Genomic DNA, 19,016 nt, shown 5'->3' on the forward strand with positions numbered 1-19,016 from the left:
CTAGAATTTTAAAATTTGGGGGAGAAATGTATTCTGAAAAGCACAAAATTGAAAAAGCATCTTTGGGTTTTGCTTTAAAATATTTTTGCATGGAAAACGGCAGGGAAACAGACCAAACCAGAATCCGAATCTTATTTATTGTTAAGTCTGAGTGATGAGCCCATTCGGGTTCATTAGTTTTCTCCCAACCTTCTCCCAACTTCCAATTAGGCTTAAATTTTCACAAGGAAGTTTTTAAGTTTTGAAAAAGGGCATTCCATTATTTATCTCGTGATTTGGGTTCCTAATTAAGTGACTTTTTCACCTATTTCTGTCTCCAAATTCCTGCGAAATCACCGCTGTGCGGACGCGCCGGCCACCGCCCAGGTCGCGGCCTCTGAACGCGCGTGGTTCGAGGACGCATGCGCGAGGGGCCCCGCGGGACTCGGAGCCGACTTCCCACCAGCGAGTGGCGCTTCCTAGAAAGTCGCCGGAAGTGGTTCCGGAGGACCAGAAAGCGGAGTTAGCGCAGGTGCCCGGGTCTCTGGGCGCCTGGAGACACCTGGGCGGGGAGAGTGGTGCCTCCACCCCGCGCGGGGCGGGGACGCAGCGGCGGGCTTTCGAGCCGCCCCAGGGGCGGCCCCAGGGCTGTGGCCGGGTCGGCGAGTCTCTCCCACACACACCTGCCCCGCCCCGCCCCGCCCCTGGCTCCTGTGGCCCCAGCCGCCCGGCGCTCGTCTTTGTCGCCCGCGCCCCTGCCTGTATTCACTCTCTGATCCGCGGGCGCGGGTGTAGACGGGGGTTCTGCGAGCACGGTGGGCAGAGCGCAGGTGTTAGCGGGGCACGTGGTGTGCGCATCCTAGCCCCGCGCGTCGCGGAGGGATGAAGAGCTGCTGAGCAGGCGAAGACGCAGCGAGTGCGGCGTCGGGATCCGGGGAGCACAGGGCCCCGGGGTGTGTCTTCTCGAGATACCTTGGGAAGCTGGGGGGAGGGGGGGCGGAGCGCCAGTGCAAAGGCCCTGCGGTGGGAGAGGGTGGACCTGGGAGGGGAGTCGGGTCTGCAGCATGGGGGGGGGGGGGGGGGGGGGCAGGGAAGGGGGAGTAAGGTTTTCTGCTATGAAGTATTGCGTTTCCTGGATGGCCTGGCGACCACCTAAGCTTTCCAGTAACAGACAGTAATGGGATGCCCTTTCTGTCTCTCCTCAGGGACGAGTCCCTGAATTCCTCGCCCCTCCTGATATTTCTGGGAGTTGACGTCCACGGACAAACCTTCATAGCTGCCCAGAGCTTTTTCCCCTCCCTCCTAACCTCCCGGAGTGTTTCTGTGCCTTGTGACAGGTGATGCTGTCAGACGGGAGTTCCGGACCACACCAGCGGGCCCCTGATGCCGAGCTCCTGCAGGAAGGAGGTGAGGCGCACAGGAGGCTGTGCCAGGGGCCCTGGCAGCTGAAACGGAGCAGGGGCATGGTGGGTAGGGTGCTTCCTGGGGCCTGGAAATCTCCTTATTGAGCATTTATTGGAAGCCTTCTATTTTTTTCTATACTAGGCTTGGATCAGTATTGAGAGAAACTAAATTATTCAGTTTCTGCCCTCATCTTAAATCAAATTTGGAAAAAATAATAAAAGACTCTACAAAGCCGGAGATGCCTGGGTGGCTCAGTCGGTTAAATGTCCAACTCTTGATTTCAGCTCAGGTCATGCGTGATCTCATGGTTTGTGGGATCAAGCCCCACATCGGGCTCTGTGCTGACAGTACTATGGAGCCTGCTTGGGATTGACTCTTTCTCCCTCTCTCTCTGCCCCTCCCCTTCTGTCTCTGTCTCTCTCAAAATAAATAAACTTTAAAAAAAAGTTTTTTAAGGTACTTCAGAGCAGTTTATCAAGGAAATGGAATGCATTCAATCACTTGTTTTATGTACAACTTGACACATATGATAAATAGCATATATGTGTGCATAAAACTTAAATAATTCAGTAACTCCTACCCCACCCACCAGTTTTACCAACGTTTAAATTTTGAGTGTATGTAATTTTACTTCTGTAACCTTTTTGGAACCCTGAGATTTTAAAGGTATAGAATGAGTACCTGGAAACAACTGGCCAAGAAGGAGCAAAGGTCTTGTCGTGAAGCTTTGGGAAAATGCGAGGCTGGGTTTAGAAATGCTCTTTGATGGGACATGTGCAGAGGAAGGTGGACAAGACTGTATAGACGCGGCTGCTGGAAGCAAAACCCAGGGCCTGGCGTTTAGCAATTCTGGAGTCCTACAGGCAGACCCTGAATGGCACCGACCTTTGGACAGAGGACGAGGCACCAGGCACCTCAAAAGTAGGCTTTTAGTATTTATTGTCTACAACGAAAAAAAAAGTATGTTATTGGCACTTCCAAAGGAGAAATCCTGACATTTCTACTGTATAAGGAATCATAAATGAATCAGTCTCATCCCAGATACTATCTGTGCCCAGCTTTAACAAATAGTTTTGTTATGGACTGAACGTGTCCCCTCAAAATGCACATGTCCCTGAACCCCTGTGTAATGATATTGAGAGGTGGGTGGGGCCTTGGGAAGAAATGAGGTTTAGATAAAGTCATAAGGATGGCAATGAAGAGAGTAGTGTCCTTATATGAGGAGGGGCCCAGAACTCTGTCTCTCCCATGTGAGAGGAGAGGGACGGAAGCCAGGAGGGGCCGACACCTGGATCTGAACGTCCAGCCTCCAGAACTGAGAGAAGTGAGCCAGCCAGCCTGGGGTATTTTGTTAGGGCAGCCTGAGCTGACCAAGGTAGTTTCATGTCGTGAGCACACAGCCTGTGTCCCAGATTCATTTTTAACTTGAGGGCAGAAACTGACCTTTCAAAATCTAAAGCTAAAAAATAAAGCCTAAGAATCACTGTGGTGACCAGGGACTGGGGAGGGAGAGACACAGGCAGGTTGTGTGATGCATAGAGAGTTTAAGTTTTGCAGGATGAAAAAGTTGTGGAGATGACTCACATTGTGTGTTTTCAACACTGCTGAACCATACACTTAAGAATGCTTAAGATGGTAAATTTTGTCACATATTCTGTGCCATAGTTCAAAAAACTTTGGGGGCACCTGGCTGGCCCAGTTGGTGCACCACATGACTTGGACTCAGGGTCGTGAGTTCAAGCTTCCCATGGGGCACGGAATCTACTTTAAAAACAAAAATAGCATGATGAACACTTTTTTAAAAGAAGAACCACTATGACTTAATGACTATCCCAATCTGTGAAGAAGATAGTCAAAATCCAACGGGGACATTTCTGGAGGGGACTTTGGGCCAAATAGGGCTGTACTTTGTCAAAACTCAGCCAATGGTACACTTACGACTTGTGTATGTATGTGTATATAAATGTGTATGTAAATTTACTCAAAAACAAGAATGTAAACACATACTGAACCCCAGTTAATGATAATTGGGAGAAAGTGTTTTGGGGTAAAGTTGCTCATGTCTTCATTACTTTGAAACTCAGCAAAGACGAGTGGATTAGTAGAGACAGGGCTAGTTAGACAGACAGAGGTTTATTGCAAACATTAATTGTGGAACATGAGTGGGGAGTATGTGGATGATTACCAAACAGTTCTTTCAGCTTTTCTGTATATTTGAAAACATTCACAATAAAATGTGGATTGAGGGGCACCTGGGTGGCTCAGTCGGTTAAGTGTCTGACTCCAGCTCAGGTCATGATCTCACAGGTCATGGGTTTGAGCCCCAAGTCAGACTCTGTGCTGACAGCTCAGAGCCTAGAGCCTGCTTCAGATCCTCTCTGCCCCTCCCCCATTCACGTCCAATCTCTCTCTCTCTGTCTCTCAAAAATAAACATTAAAAAAAAGAAGAAAATAAATAAAATGTGGATTGAACAAAAAACCGAGCTGGGAGGTTACATTTTTGATGTCATGAGGATCCTTGCAGAGCAGACCAGCCTCTGCTGTGAGCCCAATGGGTGTGGGACCATGTGTGACCAACAGTCACAGAATGCGTGGGCTTGTAGGTGAGACATGGAACAAGAGAGCAGGACCCATGAGGACTGAGACACAGCCCAGGTCTAAACCAAAGAACAATGTTCTTGGGAAATTTCTCTGGGAAGAAACCAGTTTGCTCCTAAATTGAAGTTCTGGTAAAATTGGAATGAAATTTTGGGGACCTAAGTCCACAGGGTGATCCTAGAGTCTTATCAGTTGGTGACCAATCTCCCTGGTATCTTCTGAAAGAGACTGCTCAGACTCGGATTGGGGATGTGTTGAAGAACTTTCTAGAAAGGTTAGTCACTGCAAACACAAGCTAAGGAAAGGTGGAGCTGGTCCCTGAGGAGTGAATTAGGGCTCCCTAGCCAGCTATGTGGGCCGGCCGAGGTGGAGGGCCGAAGTGCCCTACGGGCTGCCCCAGACACCTGGACACCACATGCTGCATACACTGCATGCACTGCAGCACGGTGAGGGGACGGTGGCTCCGTGCCAGGAGCTAACGGGAGACTCAGAGTCAGGACACGTGCTGCTTCTCTAATAAGAACAAGGGAAAATGGCCCGAGGTAGGCCAGCTAGTAAGTTACCTAAAGGAACAAGCTGTGGGCCAATCCCCACCCATCCCCATCCCTAGTCCTTCTGGAGGAAGTGACCTCAACACTCAGATCCTGGAAGAAGGTCATCGAACCAGCCAGGAGTCAGTGATGTGGGCTTGGGGACAGGCGAGGTTATTCTAGGATGAAGAGCGACCACAGAAAACCACGTTGTAGGTGAGGGAGAGCAAGCATTTACCGTCAGCATGGCTGTGTGCCATGGCCTGCTGCCCAAACTGGAAACAGGCTGGAGAAATGAGGGGAAGGTGTGGTCTAGACTTGCACGTTAGGGAAGAGGAGGAAAGCACGTGCCAAGTTGACTCATTTCTCTTCCCTCAGCCCTGCGGGCTCCTCAGCATCCTGCCTTTGCCAACGACGGAAGCCACGGAGACCGGCCAGGAGCAAATACCACACCGGTGAGTGGGGCCCAGGCGAGCTGAGGCCCCTCCATCCTTCCTGGAAATACAGCACCACGTCCTGAATACGGCCTTGTTTTCACTCGCTCCCTGACCCCTCCCCGCCCCCCCCCCCCCCCCCCCCCGCCCAATCCAGGCATTCCACTCACAAGGAACATTTTGTTGGATGCCACACCATTCGTGGACTGTTCCCGGTCATGATTTTCGCTATGCACAGCCTATGCCCCCTTCCACCGCAACCCCAAATATATGTGGAACAGTAACCACCTTTCATTTCTAGAAACCTCCTGAGAATCCCTTCTTCTGCGTCTGTTTCCTGGGGACTGGGGTTTCCTCCGGGTCAGCGGGAGCATATCCTTGCAGGACGCGGTGACGTTTGAGGATGTGGCCGTGTGCTTCAGCAGCGGAGAGTGGCAGTGTCTGACCCGCGCCCAGAGGCACCTGTACACTGACGTGATGCTGGAGAACTATGGCAACATGCTGTCAGCTGGTGAGGACACCCCGTGCTTGGCTTAGTCCTTTTTCCTGTCCTTACTCTTTACTTGCTGTCTATTGACGTCTCCGGGCCTCCCAGTGAAAGTCAGAGCCCTCATTCTTCCCTCGCAGCCACAACGGGGAAAATACAACCAAGTGACTGCTTCCTGGGGTCTCCTCCTCTGCCCTTCTGAGCGTGACCTTTCTGAGGTCATCCCTACATGCTTGCTTCCACCTTGGCAGACCCCCCCAACTACACCCTTTTCTCCCCCCTGCTCACACTCTCCTCTGCAGTGTGAGCAGAAGGGTCAAGGCCGGGTGTTGGGACAGAGGTGATCTGCTATGCACACTGACTTCCCTTCTCCACGAGCAGGCCTTGCCTGCCCTAAGCCACCCCTCATCTCCCATCTGGAGCAAGGGGCCGTGCCCTGCGCTGAGGACCTGCAGGACTGGGGGTTCCTGACCTGCTTCTTCCCAGGTGAGTGACGGGGAAGCTCCAGTCACCAGCCGTGTGCCGTGCGACAGCTGGTTCTAGTATGTTCTTAGTGCTGCGTCATCCATCCTCACCCTCCTGGAGGAAGTCCACTTAGAAAACCCTAATGGAGAGAAAACAAACAGCAGCAAATCGGACAATTATCCTGTCATTAATTGCTTCTGTGCACCCTATCTAACAGGCCCCTTTGCAATGTGGTCCTCTGAAAGACTCCAAGAATTCGTCTCCCTTCTGTGGATCAGTTACTCCAGTGCCCAGAAAGCCTCCAGCTTTCCTTGAGGACCTTCCCCGTGTTGGGCTTCTGACCCTTCCTTTCCCTGTCCCCCTCACGCTTCAGCTCTGAGCCCTGAGGTGGATGCACACAGTGCTCACCTGGGTGGTCTGGCCACCGACACATGCAACACCTCCCTTAGGTGTCAGGGCTAGGATTTCAGCCCAGGTGCTCCCACTCCAGAGCTGCAGACTTCACCCCCATCTGTCTGGTTCACTGTGGAGCGCCCCGAATGGAGCTAGGATTTCAGGCTAGATGCTCCCACTCCAGAGCTGCAGGCTTTACCCCCGTCTGTCTGGTTTACTGTGGAGCACCCCCGAAATATTTTATGCGAAGCAGTGTCGTGATAAGACCTTATTTTTTGAAAGAAGATTTTGGAAGCAGAGTAGAACACAGATGGTGGGGCTGCAGTGAGCAACCCGGAATGACCTGATGACCTGGCACTAGAAGTAGAGGGCACAGGTCAGGGCGGGGGTCATGGGAAGACTGACAGCAGGAAGAGTTAACCCCTGCTGGCTTCTATAAACACACACCTACTATCCCCCTGTGGGTCTGCCTGCCTCTGTCCCTCTGCCCCTCCCTCCCTGGCCCACTTTCCTTCCCAGTGGCTCAGTCCATGTGCCCACGCCTTCCCTCCCCTGAGCGGCTGGGGCTCTGGATATAAGTGCGAGCCCAGAAGCTAGGGAGGAGTCCAGGGAGCGCTAGCCCAGAGTCCAGGGAGGAGTCCAGGGAGCCGGGCCCAGACGCGAGGGAGGAGTCCAGGGAGCACGGTCCGGAGTCCAGAGAGCAGGCCAGGAGTCCAGGGAGCGGGAGCCCAGAGTCCAGGGAGGAGTCCAGGGAGCACGGTCCGGAGTCCAGGGAGCGGGAGTCCGGCTTGGGTCGGCGCCGGCCCAGACCCCCCCCTCCCCCACCCTATCCCGGCAGCAGTCATACCGCAGACAGGCCCCACGGGGGTAACTTGTACAATGTCCGGGAGGAACAGGGTTGAAGGCTGCGTCTCCTGCCTGAGGTGGGCAGGCGTTTGGATTTGCCACTCGCTTCTCTGGAGAGTCTGGGGAGCGAGCAGGTGTGCAAGGATCTTCATCAGGTTTATTCAGTGTGAACAGCGCGGTACTTGGGAACTTGCCACTACCGAACCCGCCCCAGCCTTTGGCGGTCAGATCACCCGGCCCTGACCCGGCTCCACCCGCCCCGGTGTTTGCTTCCTCTTTTCAGTATCGGCGGACCACACGCGGCCTGAGAACGGGGACCGCCGCGGGCCGGAGGCGAAGCGTGTCCTGGAGCGCGGAGGGGTCTGGGTCCCGGAGCCTGGGTCCCCGAGGAGGTCGCCAGGAGCGGACGGGGGGACTGGCCGGCCCGCAGCGCGCAGCGCCCGCCCAGCCCAGGGGCCCCGGCCGTGCGCCCAGTGCGGGAAGAGCTTCCGCGGCCGCTCGGACCTCGTCCTGCACCAGCGCGTGCACTCCGGGGAGAGGCCGCACGCGTGCGCCCAGTGCGGGAAGGCCTTCAGGACCGGCGGACAGCTGGCGGCGCACCTGCTCACGCACACCGGCCAGAAGCCTTTCGGCTGCGCGCAGTGCGGGAAGGCCTTCGGCAGCAGGGCGGCCGCGTGCCGGCACAGGAGGGAGCACGGCGGGGACAGGCCGCATGCGTGCGCGCAGTGCGGGAAGGCCTTCGGCAGCAGGGGCCGCCTGCGCCGGCACGGGCTGGTCCACAGCGCGGAGCGGCCGCACCGGTGCGGCGTGTGCGGGAAGGCCTTCGGCCTCAAGCACTGCCTGACCGCGCACGGCCGGACCCACACCGGGGAGAGGCCGTTCGGCTGCGCGCAGTGCGGCCGCGCCTTCCGCGGGAGCTCCGACCTGGCCAAGCACGCGCGCGTGCACTCAGCTGAGCGCCCGTATACATGCGGCCAGTGCGGCCGGGCCTTCCGCCGCCGCTCGGACCTCCGCAAGCACGCGGGGGTGCACGCGCGCGCGGTGCCGGCCGGGTCCCGGGGGGCCCCCGCCCTGGAGAAGCCCTTCCGGTGCGGCGAGTGCGGCAGGGCCTTCCGGCACGAGTGCCGGCGCCGCGCCCACGAGCGGGGACACCGCGGGGACAGGCCGTACCCGTGCGGGCTGTGCGGAAAGGCCTTCCAGGACCGGCACTGCCTCACCGTGCACCAGCGGGTCCACACCGGGGAGAAGCCGTTCGCCTGCCCCCAGTGCGGGAAGGCCTTCAGCGGCAAGTCCAACCTGACGGCCCACCAGCGGGTCCACACCGGGGAGAAGCCGTTCGCCTGCGACGTGTGCGGGAAGGCCTTCCCCCAGAGCTCCGTGCTCACCCAGCACAGGCGGATCCACACGGGCGAGAGGCCCTACCCGTGCAGCCAGTGCGGCCTAGCTTTCCGCCAGCGCGCGGCCCTGCTCGGGCACCAGCGCGTCCACACCGGCGAGAGGCCCTACGAGTGCGAGCAGTGTGGGAAAGCGTTCCGGGTGAGCGCCAATCTGACCGGACACAAGAAAAGAATCCACCCGGCGCGCAGAGCCCACGAGCTGGACGGCACTTTGGGGGCAGCCCTCGCCCCAGGATCGGCCCCGCAGACCCTGTCGGTGGTCGGGGACTGACCACCGGCACCCGGGGTTCCGCACACTGGTGCCTCCCGGTTCTCGGGCCCCTCCCTGACTGGGATCCCCAGAGCCCGTCCAGACCCGGCTGCTCAGGGACTCACTTCCAGGGCGCTGCCCAGTAGCCCAAGGCTTTGCCGCGCGTCAACTCACTTAACCACAGAACTGCCCTGTGGGATGAGGAAGCGAAGGCATGAAAAGAGGACACTCGCTCAGGATCACTTCACCGGGCGGTTCTGCACCAACGCCCCCCCACCCCCACCCCTCCACGCTCCGACTCGCCCGCACCACGTCTTAGATGCGAGGCGACAACTCAGCTCAGCACCCACCGTGTCCTACCTGATGAAACACTGACCATTTTTTAGCAAGGCTTTTCTGTGTTGTTTTAACTTAAGGGCTGAATGGTACTTCCCGTGCGGGGTCAGGATGGGAAAGGAAGGCAGATTTAGAAATCTGACGTAAGCAGGATGCACTGCTCCAGTAACAGCTTACATGGGAAAGAGCACAAAGCCCATCTCACTTTCCTATAAATACATCAAGATGTCAACGTGTTCATGTCTTAAAGATTTGCTATATTTATTTGTGATGGATGAAATGCTCTTTCAAGTGTCTTAGAAATTTGTGGCTATTTTTTCACATTTTTCAATATCTCTTTATACTTTTACTCTTCAAATGTCACAGGTACTTTCTACAAACAGAATTGGGACCCACGGTGAATAAGGCTGTCAGAGACTGAAAATCCTAGAAGATGCTCAGGTCAACATAATTAGCATAATGACCATAACTGAGAATTAAATGTAGTTCTAAGTTCCTCAGCTCCTGGGGCGGGCGGGGGGGGGGGGGGGGGGGGACAAGATGAGCAATGGGCTATCCAACATTTCTCAAAGGTGTTTTACACGTTAAAGTTTTTCAAGTGTATTTTTGAGAGAGACAGCGTGAGTGGGGGAGGGGCAGGGAGCGAGAGAGACATAATCCCAAGCAGGCTCTGCACTGTCAACACAGAGCCCAATGTGGGGCTCGAACCCATGAAACTGTGAGATCATGACCTGAGCCAAAACCAAGAGTCCAACACCTAGGTGACTGAGCCACCTAGGCACCCCTAAGTTTTTTAAAATAATGACTTTAGGAAAGGCTGGCTAGGGGTGGCTTTTTTAATTAAAGACTTCTCAGTTTATGATATGCTAATATCTTTTCTAAACCTTGAAAGAACAATAAAAAAAATTGCTTTCCAAAACTGACCACAGTCCTGTTTGAAGCATCTTAGTGGGCTCCTGTATCACAGAAAACGTTTTGGGAAATGGTTACAGGTTATCTAATACTGAAGGACAAAGTGTCCAAGAGATGCAATTTTCTAGTAACAATATGGTTTATCTTTAAAAAGGATGGATTGAAACATTGTTCCTTAGGCTCAGTTTCTACAAAAAAAATTCTTTTTATTTATGTGGCCATTTCTTACATAGTTTATTAGTGAAAGCCAAGATGAAAACATTAAAGACATAACTCAATGACATTGTCTCTATGGAGGAGATGATTCTGGATACGTGGCTTCTGGGTGAGAAAACATGACCTAAGGACAGAATTCACGGTATGTCGGGAGCACTGGCAGTGGTTTTCCAATAATTTTTTGAGTCTGAGGACCGTTTGTTTGATGGTCAACAAATACCAGCAGCACTCTCCCCCACATGAGCACACATGTTGTACTTTAATGCTCGATGGCAAAATATCATGCTTTCCTGGAAAATCTGAGGTTTTGTTTTTCACAGCAGGTACCTGCTCTTGGAAAATGCATATACGTGTTCATAACATTTATTTCTGCACCCACACGCTACGGTGTATATTGGGATTTGGGGCTCAAAGTCCTCAGCCCAACTTAAGAACCTGACGGGGCAATCCTTCATCTCCCTTCTCCAATGAGTTTTAACAGAATCTGGCAACAGGACAGATCCCATTTAAGTTCTGGACCGTCCTCGAGCGTGGACGTTTTGTGTTGTTGACTGGAGAGCTACATTTCAGACACCAGTTAACTACAGGGCATGGCCAGATTGTGAGAATTCAGAGGACTCTGTATTGATGAGCCCAAATAGAAGCCTTCTAGACTCACCCTCACCCATCCATCTTCAACATAACTATGTTTTCCTAGAATTCCGCCACGATCCTGACACCTGCTGGAAAGACTCTCAGTCCTGCAGTGAGAAGCTCCCATTACTGGCTTAAACTCCAGGAATCTCCTGGTGTTTCCTGAGCATTAAAATGAATATAGTGAAGAAACACTGAAGAAAGTTCAGATATTTTACCTTTGGGAAAAGTCTGTACATTTAAAAGAGGTCTGCCATAAGGTAGTAGGTTTGGCCTGAATGATGTGGAAGGAATTCAAAGGTGAGCAGCATAGTTGAATAACAAAACATGTTAGTGTTAAAACCCTAAGATTCTTGTAACTAATTCTGAGGAGTTACCAAAACTAGAGTTATTGATTTAGTTATAATTTACTTAAAAACTCACCAGGTAATAGTTTTTTAACCTAATTACATTCTAAATGCAAAATCTGAGAAAAATTTCACACTAAACATTGATATAATGAGATTGTTTTCACTTGACCTTCACAAAGGAAGTAGAGAATGCCCACTTCACTCATTTTTCAAAAGGAGTAAGATACAGGTTTCAGATTTAAAATCACCCATGTACAGAAATGTCTTTCTGTAGCTTCTTTTTTTTTAGAGAGAGTGAGAATCTTAAGCAGGTTCCACATTGACATGGGGCTCATTCCCACAACCCTGGGATCACGACCTGAGTGAAAATCAAGAGTCAGATGTTCAGTCAACTGAGTCTACTCCCAGGCACCCCCTCTTTCTGTAGCTTCTACGTGTGGGTGCAGTTCAATGCCCTGGGATCATTACAGAGCAATATTAACCCACTTCTCACAAGATACTCTTTCAAAATTTTCAAGACAAATCAAACACTTCTTTTTCCACCAGACAAAATACCTGAAATTTCTTTAGTACTTTCTCACGAAGTTTATTTTTAAATGTTCAAGAAACCTCAAAAGATTCCTGGAGTTCACGCCAGGAAGCGGGGTTTCTCACTGCGGGACTGAAAGTCAGCAAAGGATCTTTCAAGCAGGTGGCAGGACCCTAGCAGAATTCTAGGAAGACACAGTCACGCTGAAGAGGGGTTTAGGAGGGTTAGGGTCTGGAAGTCTTAGCCTCCCCTTCTGTTCCATTGGTCGACTGCCTATCCTTACACCAATGCCAAACTGGTTAATTACCACAGCTTTATAATATCTTTTCATCTGGTAGACGAAGTCCTATTTCTTTTTCTTCAAGACTGATTTGACTGTTCTTGGCCAAGACTATACTTGTTCATGCATTGGAAGACTCGGTGTTATTAAAATGTCAGTTCCCAAAATTGATCAATACATTCACTGCAACCTAAATAAAAATCCCAAGAGTGCATTTTTGTGGAAAATGGCAAACTGATTCTATAATTTATATTGCAATGTAATTCTTAGCCAAGAATTTGCCTTATGAAAGGCAAATTTTTATCCTTTTACAAGTAAATTTTGGATAATATTTGTATACCCTCAGGTCAAGAAAAGATTTCTCAAACAAGACACCAAAAAGGTTACTTTTAAAGAAAAATTTCTGATAAATTCGACTACATTAAAATGAATTTCTTTCATCAAATTCACCATAAAGAAAAGGAAAGTACAATTTTCTCATGAATTGAAAAAACATTTTGAACTCACATACTTGGGCAAATAATTGTCATCCAAAATATTTTAGGGTTAGTCACATGAACTGCCATATTTAGAGGTTGAAGAGTGGCAGTTTAATATGGTTTGACCTTATATAAAAACTCCTTTAAATCAATAAGCAAAAGACAACCTCAAAACAGGCAGAAGGCACCAAGAAGTATTTCACAGGAAACAGAGTGATGACCACACACAAAGGGTGTACAGTCTCGTAACCAGGGACTCTGAGCTCAGTGACGGCTGTGAGACTCCGCTAGGTTGAGAAAGATAAAACGGACCTGACCAAGTTTTGGCAAGGACACGGAGTTGTGGTACTCACTGGCCGCGCTGAAAACTGATGCAGGCACACTGGGAAACAAGCAGGCTCTCCTGTAAAGCTGAACCATGCCCTACAACTCTGTGGTTCCATTCCTAGGAACGCGCCCTGAGAGGGTCCTGCGCGTACGCACCGAGAGCCACGTGCAAGGATCTTCACAGCACATCTGCTCATAGTAGCAAAACCCCGGGAGCAGCCCAGTGTCCACCAACAGTAAGCAGGAAAGCAAACGTTGCCAGATTTAAAGAATGAGCATGTCACAGAGGTGAACGTGCCCACGAACATGGGTAGAGAGCGGACGTTCTTGTCGAGCGGGAAAGGCAAGTCCCACAAGACAACATGCGGTTTGGTACCATTTTCACAAGGTTCGAAAACAAAATAATACTCTGATTAGTGATCTATTCATAAGTGTAGATTATTTGTTTAGGTAAAGGAATGATAAGGAGTCAGTGACAAAAGGAATCAGTGATAGAGTAAGAGAGAGGCTCCTAGTTGGTGTGAGCATCTTAGTAACGTTCTAGCCCGGGCCGGTCCGACAGAGACAATGTGCCAGATCTGTGCTCGAATTCCTAAAACTTACAGTTGAGAAACAAATTCACAAAGCCGAGTTGTCCCAAACATACTTAGAAGTTTTCTAATAACAGAATGCAGAATTGTCTCTTAAATTTAACTTTTAAATAGTTAGAATTAAAAATTCAGTTCCTCAGTCACACTAGCCACATTTGAAGTGCTCCGTAGCCATAGGTGGCCAGTTGATACTGTGTTGGATGGTACAATTCTAGATTTTGAGTGACAAGTTCAAAAGTGCTCATTTTAATATTGCACTTCAAAATTTTTATACTTGGATATCTTCTGTAATGTATAAAATATAATAAAAAGAAAGCAAAAAAACCTAGAGGAGCAGTCTGGGGATCCCAGTTAGTAGAAGTTCCAAAAGAACAATAAAAACAGACAGGAAATTATCAACATAATCACGTAAGAAAATTAGCTCCTAGAGAGAAAGCCCTGCCTAGCACACAATTCAATGAACGGCAAAACATCTACACCAAACACACCAATGAGAAATCACAAAATCCTGTGCATAAAAGAAAGACTTCCAGAGTTTTCAGGCAGGGGAAAAAAAAAAAGTCAAATACAAAGGAGAAGAAAATAAATTAGCTTGGGAATAAACAAGAATAACACTTGAAGATGACAGACAGTAGAGCAATGCCTTCAAAATCCTAATGGAACATGTTTTTAACTTCAATTTCTATACTCAAAGGATTACCCCACTAGGAGGTAAAATACGTATCGTAAAGACAGGAAAGGTCTCAAAAACTTTACCTCACATGCTTATTTTATCATACACTCCGCCCAAACAATTCAATAAAATAAATCAATCAATCGAATAAATAAATATCCAAAAAGCAAACTTGCAAAAAGAAGCAGCCAAGGCAAACCACGGACCCCGGCAGCAGCCGATCCAGATCAGCGAGGCAGAGAAGGCTAAGAGAAAGATCTCCAGGGAAAAATAATAACTGATGCATTGGCTACTTGAGAAAGAGTATTTAGGAGTGTCACTGTTATTTTGAAGAATTAGGGGGAAATATCCAATAGTGGCAGGAAACGAATCAAGTGAAAACGTAAGGTAACGGGGGTGCCTGGGTGGTGCAGTCTGTTAAGCGTCTGACTTCAGCCAGGTCACGATCTCGTGGTCCGTGAGTTCGAGCCCCGCGTCAGGCTCTGTGCTGACGGCTCAGAGCCTGGAGCCTGTTATTGATTCTGTGTCTCCCTCTCTCTCTGCCCCTCCCCCGTTCACGCTCTGTCTCTCTCTGTCCCAAAAATAAATAGACGTTGAAAAAAAAAATTTTTTTTTTAAAAACATAAGGTAACTAACAAATCCAGCATGATCCAATTGCACGAGATGGCAAATATCAGGTATCTCATCAATGGCATCATCATTTCATACCTGTTTCAGTAGGAGAAAGTGCACAGTACAGAGAGGAAGGAAGACAGAAATCAGCTGTGGGATAGGTGCACAAATTCCAAAGCAGGAAGAAAAGACCAGTGTTTAAAAGGACAAGGATGGAAACAGCAACAGGAGGATGATGACTGTTTGGCTGACCCCTGATGTACTCCTCACATCTGGGTCCTTTTGCAGAACTGTAATCCCTGGATGCGAACTGCAGCTTGTACTTCTGTGCTACAATCTAAACACTACCATGTAAAAGTGAAAGCACTCATTTCTCTTTTCTCTGCCGGTTGACAATATGCATCTATCAAGTCTGATAAAGACACAGATTAGCCTGTCGGAGCACAAGAGATGTAAGAGATGTAAGCTGGGCAAAACTCTACCTCCTCTCTCTCAGGACCCTTACCTGGCCCGACGGAGGGCAGGAACAAGACAAAAACACACAAACTGAACTCGTGTAAGTTCTACACAACACATGAACCCTCCTAAGGAAACGAATATCAAACCAGTGGCAAAACTGAAATGCCTTTACATTAGGTTGAACAGAGAAGCAATTGTGGAAAGGAAACTAAAATAGGTGAGGCTAAAGGAAAAATTATTTTAAGGATGTCTGTGCAGAATTCTCTCAACTTCAGCCTCCTGCCCTCCATGATAAGAATGCTACTTTTGTGTTGGGATAGAAGGTGGACATCTTCCACATACGGGTTTTTTATCTCCTTTCCAGAAGAAAAAAGAGAGGGTCAGAACACCCTTCTTGCAGCTGTATTTGTAAGTGCCTTTAGCTCAAAATAATTCTTATGGCAAAGAATTATTCTACCACCCTACAGAGGCAAAGGACATTTTATTTCTCACCGTAACAGCAAGAACCAGGCTCTCTCAGCCTCTACACATTCCTCAAGCACCAGCTCCCACAGGGGTGACTCAGATGGGCTGAGATGAATGCCTGCACACACAGTGGGTAGCCACCCTGAGCACAGGGAGCTCAGTATGAACGTCTATCCTTTGCACCAGATGGAGACACTATCTCTGTCTTCCCAGGCCGTTCTTTATATGAGTATCCTTGAAAGACAGTCCAGGAGAAAGGGCAGTTACTGCTCTGGGGGATAATAAGAAATATATAGTTGGTCTTTGTCCCCATTTCCTGACATAACTCCTAAGTCCCTTGGAATTTCCTGGGTGCCAGGAGCCTCTTTTGTTCTAACAAGGCCGTGTTGGTAGGTTTCAGAATGGGACTAGTCACTAGAAAGACCAAGGCATAGTTAGAAGCCTAGAACTTGCAGCCCCAACCCCCATCCCCAAGCTTTCCGGGAGGGGAGAGGGGCTAGGGATTATAATCCATCATCCCTACATGATGAAACCTTCATAAAAACTCCTAAATGACAGAATTAGGAGCGCTTCCCAGCTGATGAAGGCCTGGAGGTGCTGGGAAGTGCCCCACCTGGTGAGGGCAGGGCAGCTCCGGATCCCCCCACCCCCTGCCCACCTTGCCCTGTGCATCTCTTCCACTTGGCTGTTTCTGACTTACAGTTGTTTATAACAAGCCAGTAAATGAAAGTCAGATGTGGGCCTGAGTTCTGAGCCATTTGAGCAAATTATCAAACCTGAGGAGGGAGTCTCGGGAACCCCTGATTTGTAGCTGGTCAGTCAGCTAGAAGGGAGGTCTGGGACCTGCAAATGGCATCTAAAGCAGGGTACAGTCTTGTGGGCCTTATGGGTGTCTGCAGAAAATCGGAGAATTGGTTGCTGGGGAGTGGAATCGGTACAGATACAATGCACGCAGAAACGGAGAGTCTGGTGAACAGTGTGGTGTGTGTCCTTCCATCCAGCCTGAGCCCCTGCTGTTCTCTAACTTCTCTGTTGTCCTAAATCCGGAACTTCAAAGTCCACATGCGAACTCTCTTTTTAGGTAGACATGTTACTATATTTTCGTAATAACTTATGTAATGCTTGTGAACCCCACTGGACTCTAAGCTTCATGGTGGAGGCGGAGGTTCTCTGAGCTCTTCTCCATATCCCCTCCCTAATACTAACCCTGTAGCTGATAGGAGGCAGAGGGAGGCCAGGGAAGGCATCCAGGAGAAAACAGCTTCCACACTAAGGACTAGAAGATGAAAAAGAGGCCTGTGTGCGTAAGATCTGCTCAGAGCAGGGAGCCCCCAAGCGGCGGCGACGTGCGGCGCAGCTGAGAAGAAGCAGAAAAGCACGCAGAGGGGAGGGGATTCGCCTCTAGAAATAGCACTCGGCGCTGGATGGCACCCGCCGCAGGGGGGCACTCGGCGATGGGGGCACCCGGCACTAGGGGTACCTGACGCTGGGGGTCACCTGCGGCTGCGGGGTACTCGCCACTAGGGAGCACCCGACGCTGGACGGTACCCGACGCTGGGACGCACCGGACGCTAGGGGGCACCTGGCGCTGGGGAGCACCTGGAGCTGGGAGGCACCCGGCGCTGGGACACACCTGTCGCCGGATCGCACCGGGCGCTGGCGGGTGTGTCCGGAGTCATGGGACCAGTACCCCCTCCGCGGGGGTCTCTTGTCGGATCTGCACAGGGTTCCAGACACGAGACAGCCGGCTGCCGGGGCCTCAGGAAGATCCGGAGCCATTCTGGACACATCTTATTCCTTCACAGGCGTCGGAGGATGTGCCTCGAGGTACAAAGGGATGCCGGAGTCTGTCGTACGGTCCTTCGTTCGTACTGAGGACCGCGAGAACAAAAGCACCTCCTGGCCGGGCTGCGGCTGTATCCGGAGTAAACACGAGTCAAAGGAGGAGAAAAAGGGGCCTGACTCAGGATGTGGGAACGGTCCACACTGCGCGTGAAGAAAGAAAAAGAAGCCCTGGCAGCGGTGGGATTCGAACCCACGCCCCCGAAGAGACTGGAGCCTTAATCCAGCGCCTTAGACCGCTCGGCCACGCTACCACTTCCGGCGGAGATGCTCCCTCCCGGCCCCCTAGAGGCGTGAACAGCAGCCGCCGGAGACTTCCGCCTCGCTAGGCCTCCACCCTCTGACCGGCAGCCCGCCTCCCTCACTGCGGGCGGGGACCAGGCAGTCCCTGAGGAGCCGGGCGGCGGTGGCGTAGCAGTCTCTGTGTCGTCACAGAGCAGATCGGCTGCTAAGCTGCGCCGCGTCTGCTCTGCGCAGGCGCGGGGCTGCCATGACCCGCACCTTTAACGAAGGCAGTTTGGTCCTTACGTGAGTATACGCTGAGGGCATTTTATGTCAGAAATAAAGTCGCAGTAAAGTTAGCAGCTGCAGTTTCTGTTTGATCTGCCTTTTATCTTCAAAACTTTCACGGAGTGTGTTTGCGGACATTCCAAGGAAGCCTAGCCTTTGGTACCATTTCCCACACTCGTTCCGGGAACTCACCGCACGTTCCCGCGGCTCCCGTCACTGCCGGAAGCCGCAGACGCGCGTGCTCTCGCGGGGATGCTTGTGCTCTCGCGCTAACGCGCGTGGTCTCGCGGGACATGCGCTGTCGGGGATACGCGTACTCCCGCGGTCCTGGAGGCAGAGCTGTGATGTCCTCGCGCGCAGGCTCTGGCGGAGGGGGTGGCGCCAGTCCCCTGGTGGCTGCCGGACCCTGGTTGTGGCCACATCCCCCCATCCTCCGAGGTCAGCATCCACGGCTCTCCTCTGTTCACACGGCCTCCGCCTCCTACAGAGGTCACCAGCTGCGCCTTACAGGGTCAAGCTGGAGCACCTCCCAAATAAGCGTGGCGGGCACACTTCACCTCCCCCACAGGAGCCCCAGGGCACCCCTGGAAACACTAGTTATTTTACCGGGGTTTGGCTGGACCGTCATCCTTGAGAGAGACCTGCGTAGACTCGGGTACGACCAGGCAGGTGTAAGGCGCTGAGGTTGACTTGTGCAGCAATAACGCCCCTTGGAAATGTTGGCCTGATAACCTGCTGACAGAGTCCCAGCAGCCTTCCCAGGTGCGACAGCGCCCACACCTACTGTCCTTGACAACGTGTATCCACCTGGACAGGAATAGAATATTCCAGATGGCGGAATATTCACACTGCGGATGACAGGACCCTCTCCGGCCAGACCCAGGAGCCCCATACTCCCAGCCAGGCACGGGGTGTCTTGTTTTAAGTTGTGGTTAAAAACACATCACGCACAACTGAGCATTTTAACCGTTTATAAGGGTAGAGCTCAGTGGCGTTAGGTACGTTCACATCCCGTTCCTT

At 51.3% G+C, this 19,016-nt stretch overlaps 1 protein-coding gene, 1 long non-coding RNA gene and 1 other non-coding gene across 6 annotated transcripts; 1 reads left to right on the forward strand and 2 right to left on the reverse strand.

The window, feature by feature from the left end:
* The first annotated feature begins 498 nt into the window (after positions 1-498).
* On the forward strand, positions 499-10,370 carry ZNF311 (zinc finger protein 311). Of its 3 annotated transcripts, none has more exons than XM_047858514.1 (6): positions 499-932; positions 1,185-1,386; positions 4,890-4,966; positions 5,330-5,456; positions 5,814-5,918; positions 7,420-10,370. In XM_047858514.1, the coding sequence occupies exons 2-6, from the start codon at positions 1,320-1,322 to the stop codon at positions 8,802-8,804; spliced, it is 1,761 nt and encodes a 586-aa protein (XP_047714470.1). In that variant the 5' UTR covers positions 499-932; positions 1,185-1,319; the 3' UTR covers positions 8,805-10,370. The 3 variants fall into 3 exon arrangements, with proteins under 3 accessions (XP_047714470.1, XP_047714469.1, XP_047714471.1); XM_047858513.1 differs by having other exon boundaries at positions 1,317-1,386; XM_047858515.1 differs by lacking the exon at positions 5,814-5,918 and having other exon boundaries at positions 1,317-1,386.
* Positions 3,743-18,208, reverse strand: LOC125165510 (uncharacterized). Of its 2 annotated transcripts, XR_007152141.1 has the most exons (4): positions 17,278-18,208; positions 5,905-6,036; positions 5,234-5,433; positions 3,743-5,006 (listed from the first exon to the last, which is right to left on the reverse strand). It is a non-coding gene; the product is annotated as an uncharacterized LOC125165510 (long non-coding RNA). The 2 variants fall into 2 exon arrangements; XR_007152140.1 differs by having other exon boundaries at positions 5,234-6,036.
* TRNAL-AAG (transfer RNA leucine (anticodon AAG)) lies at positions 17,659-17,740 on the reverse strand. The gene has a single exon. It is a non-coding gene; the product is annotated as a tRNA-Leu (tRNA).
* Positions 18,209-19,016: the final 808 nt, after the last annotated feature.

This window comes from Prionailurus viverrinus, chromosome B2 (genome assembly GCF_022837055.1).
Source record: "Prionailurus viverrinus isolate Anna chromosome B2, UM_Priviv_1.0, whole genome shotgun sequence".
In the NCBI taxonomy this organism is placed as follows: Eukaryota; Metazoa; Chordata; class Mammalia; order Carnivora; family Felidae; genus Prionailurus; species Prionailurus viverrinus.

Bases quoted from the DNA above. Each gene is read 5' to 3' on its own strand.
- ZNF311 (XM_047858514.1), top strand. From the start codon at position 1,320: ATGCTGTCAGACGGGAGTTCCGGACCACACCAGCGGGCCCCTGATGCC. The intron at 1,387-4,889 runs GTGAGGCGCACA...CTCTTCCCTCAG, and splicing joins CGAGCTCCTGCAGGAAGGAG to CCCTGCGGGCTCCTCAGCAT. The intron at 4,967-5,329 runs GTGAGTGGGGCC...ATATCCTTGCAG, and splicing joins CAGGAGCAAATACCACACCG to GACGCGGTGACGTTTGAGGA.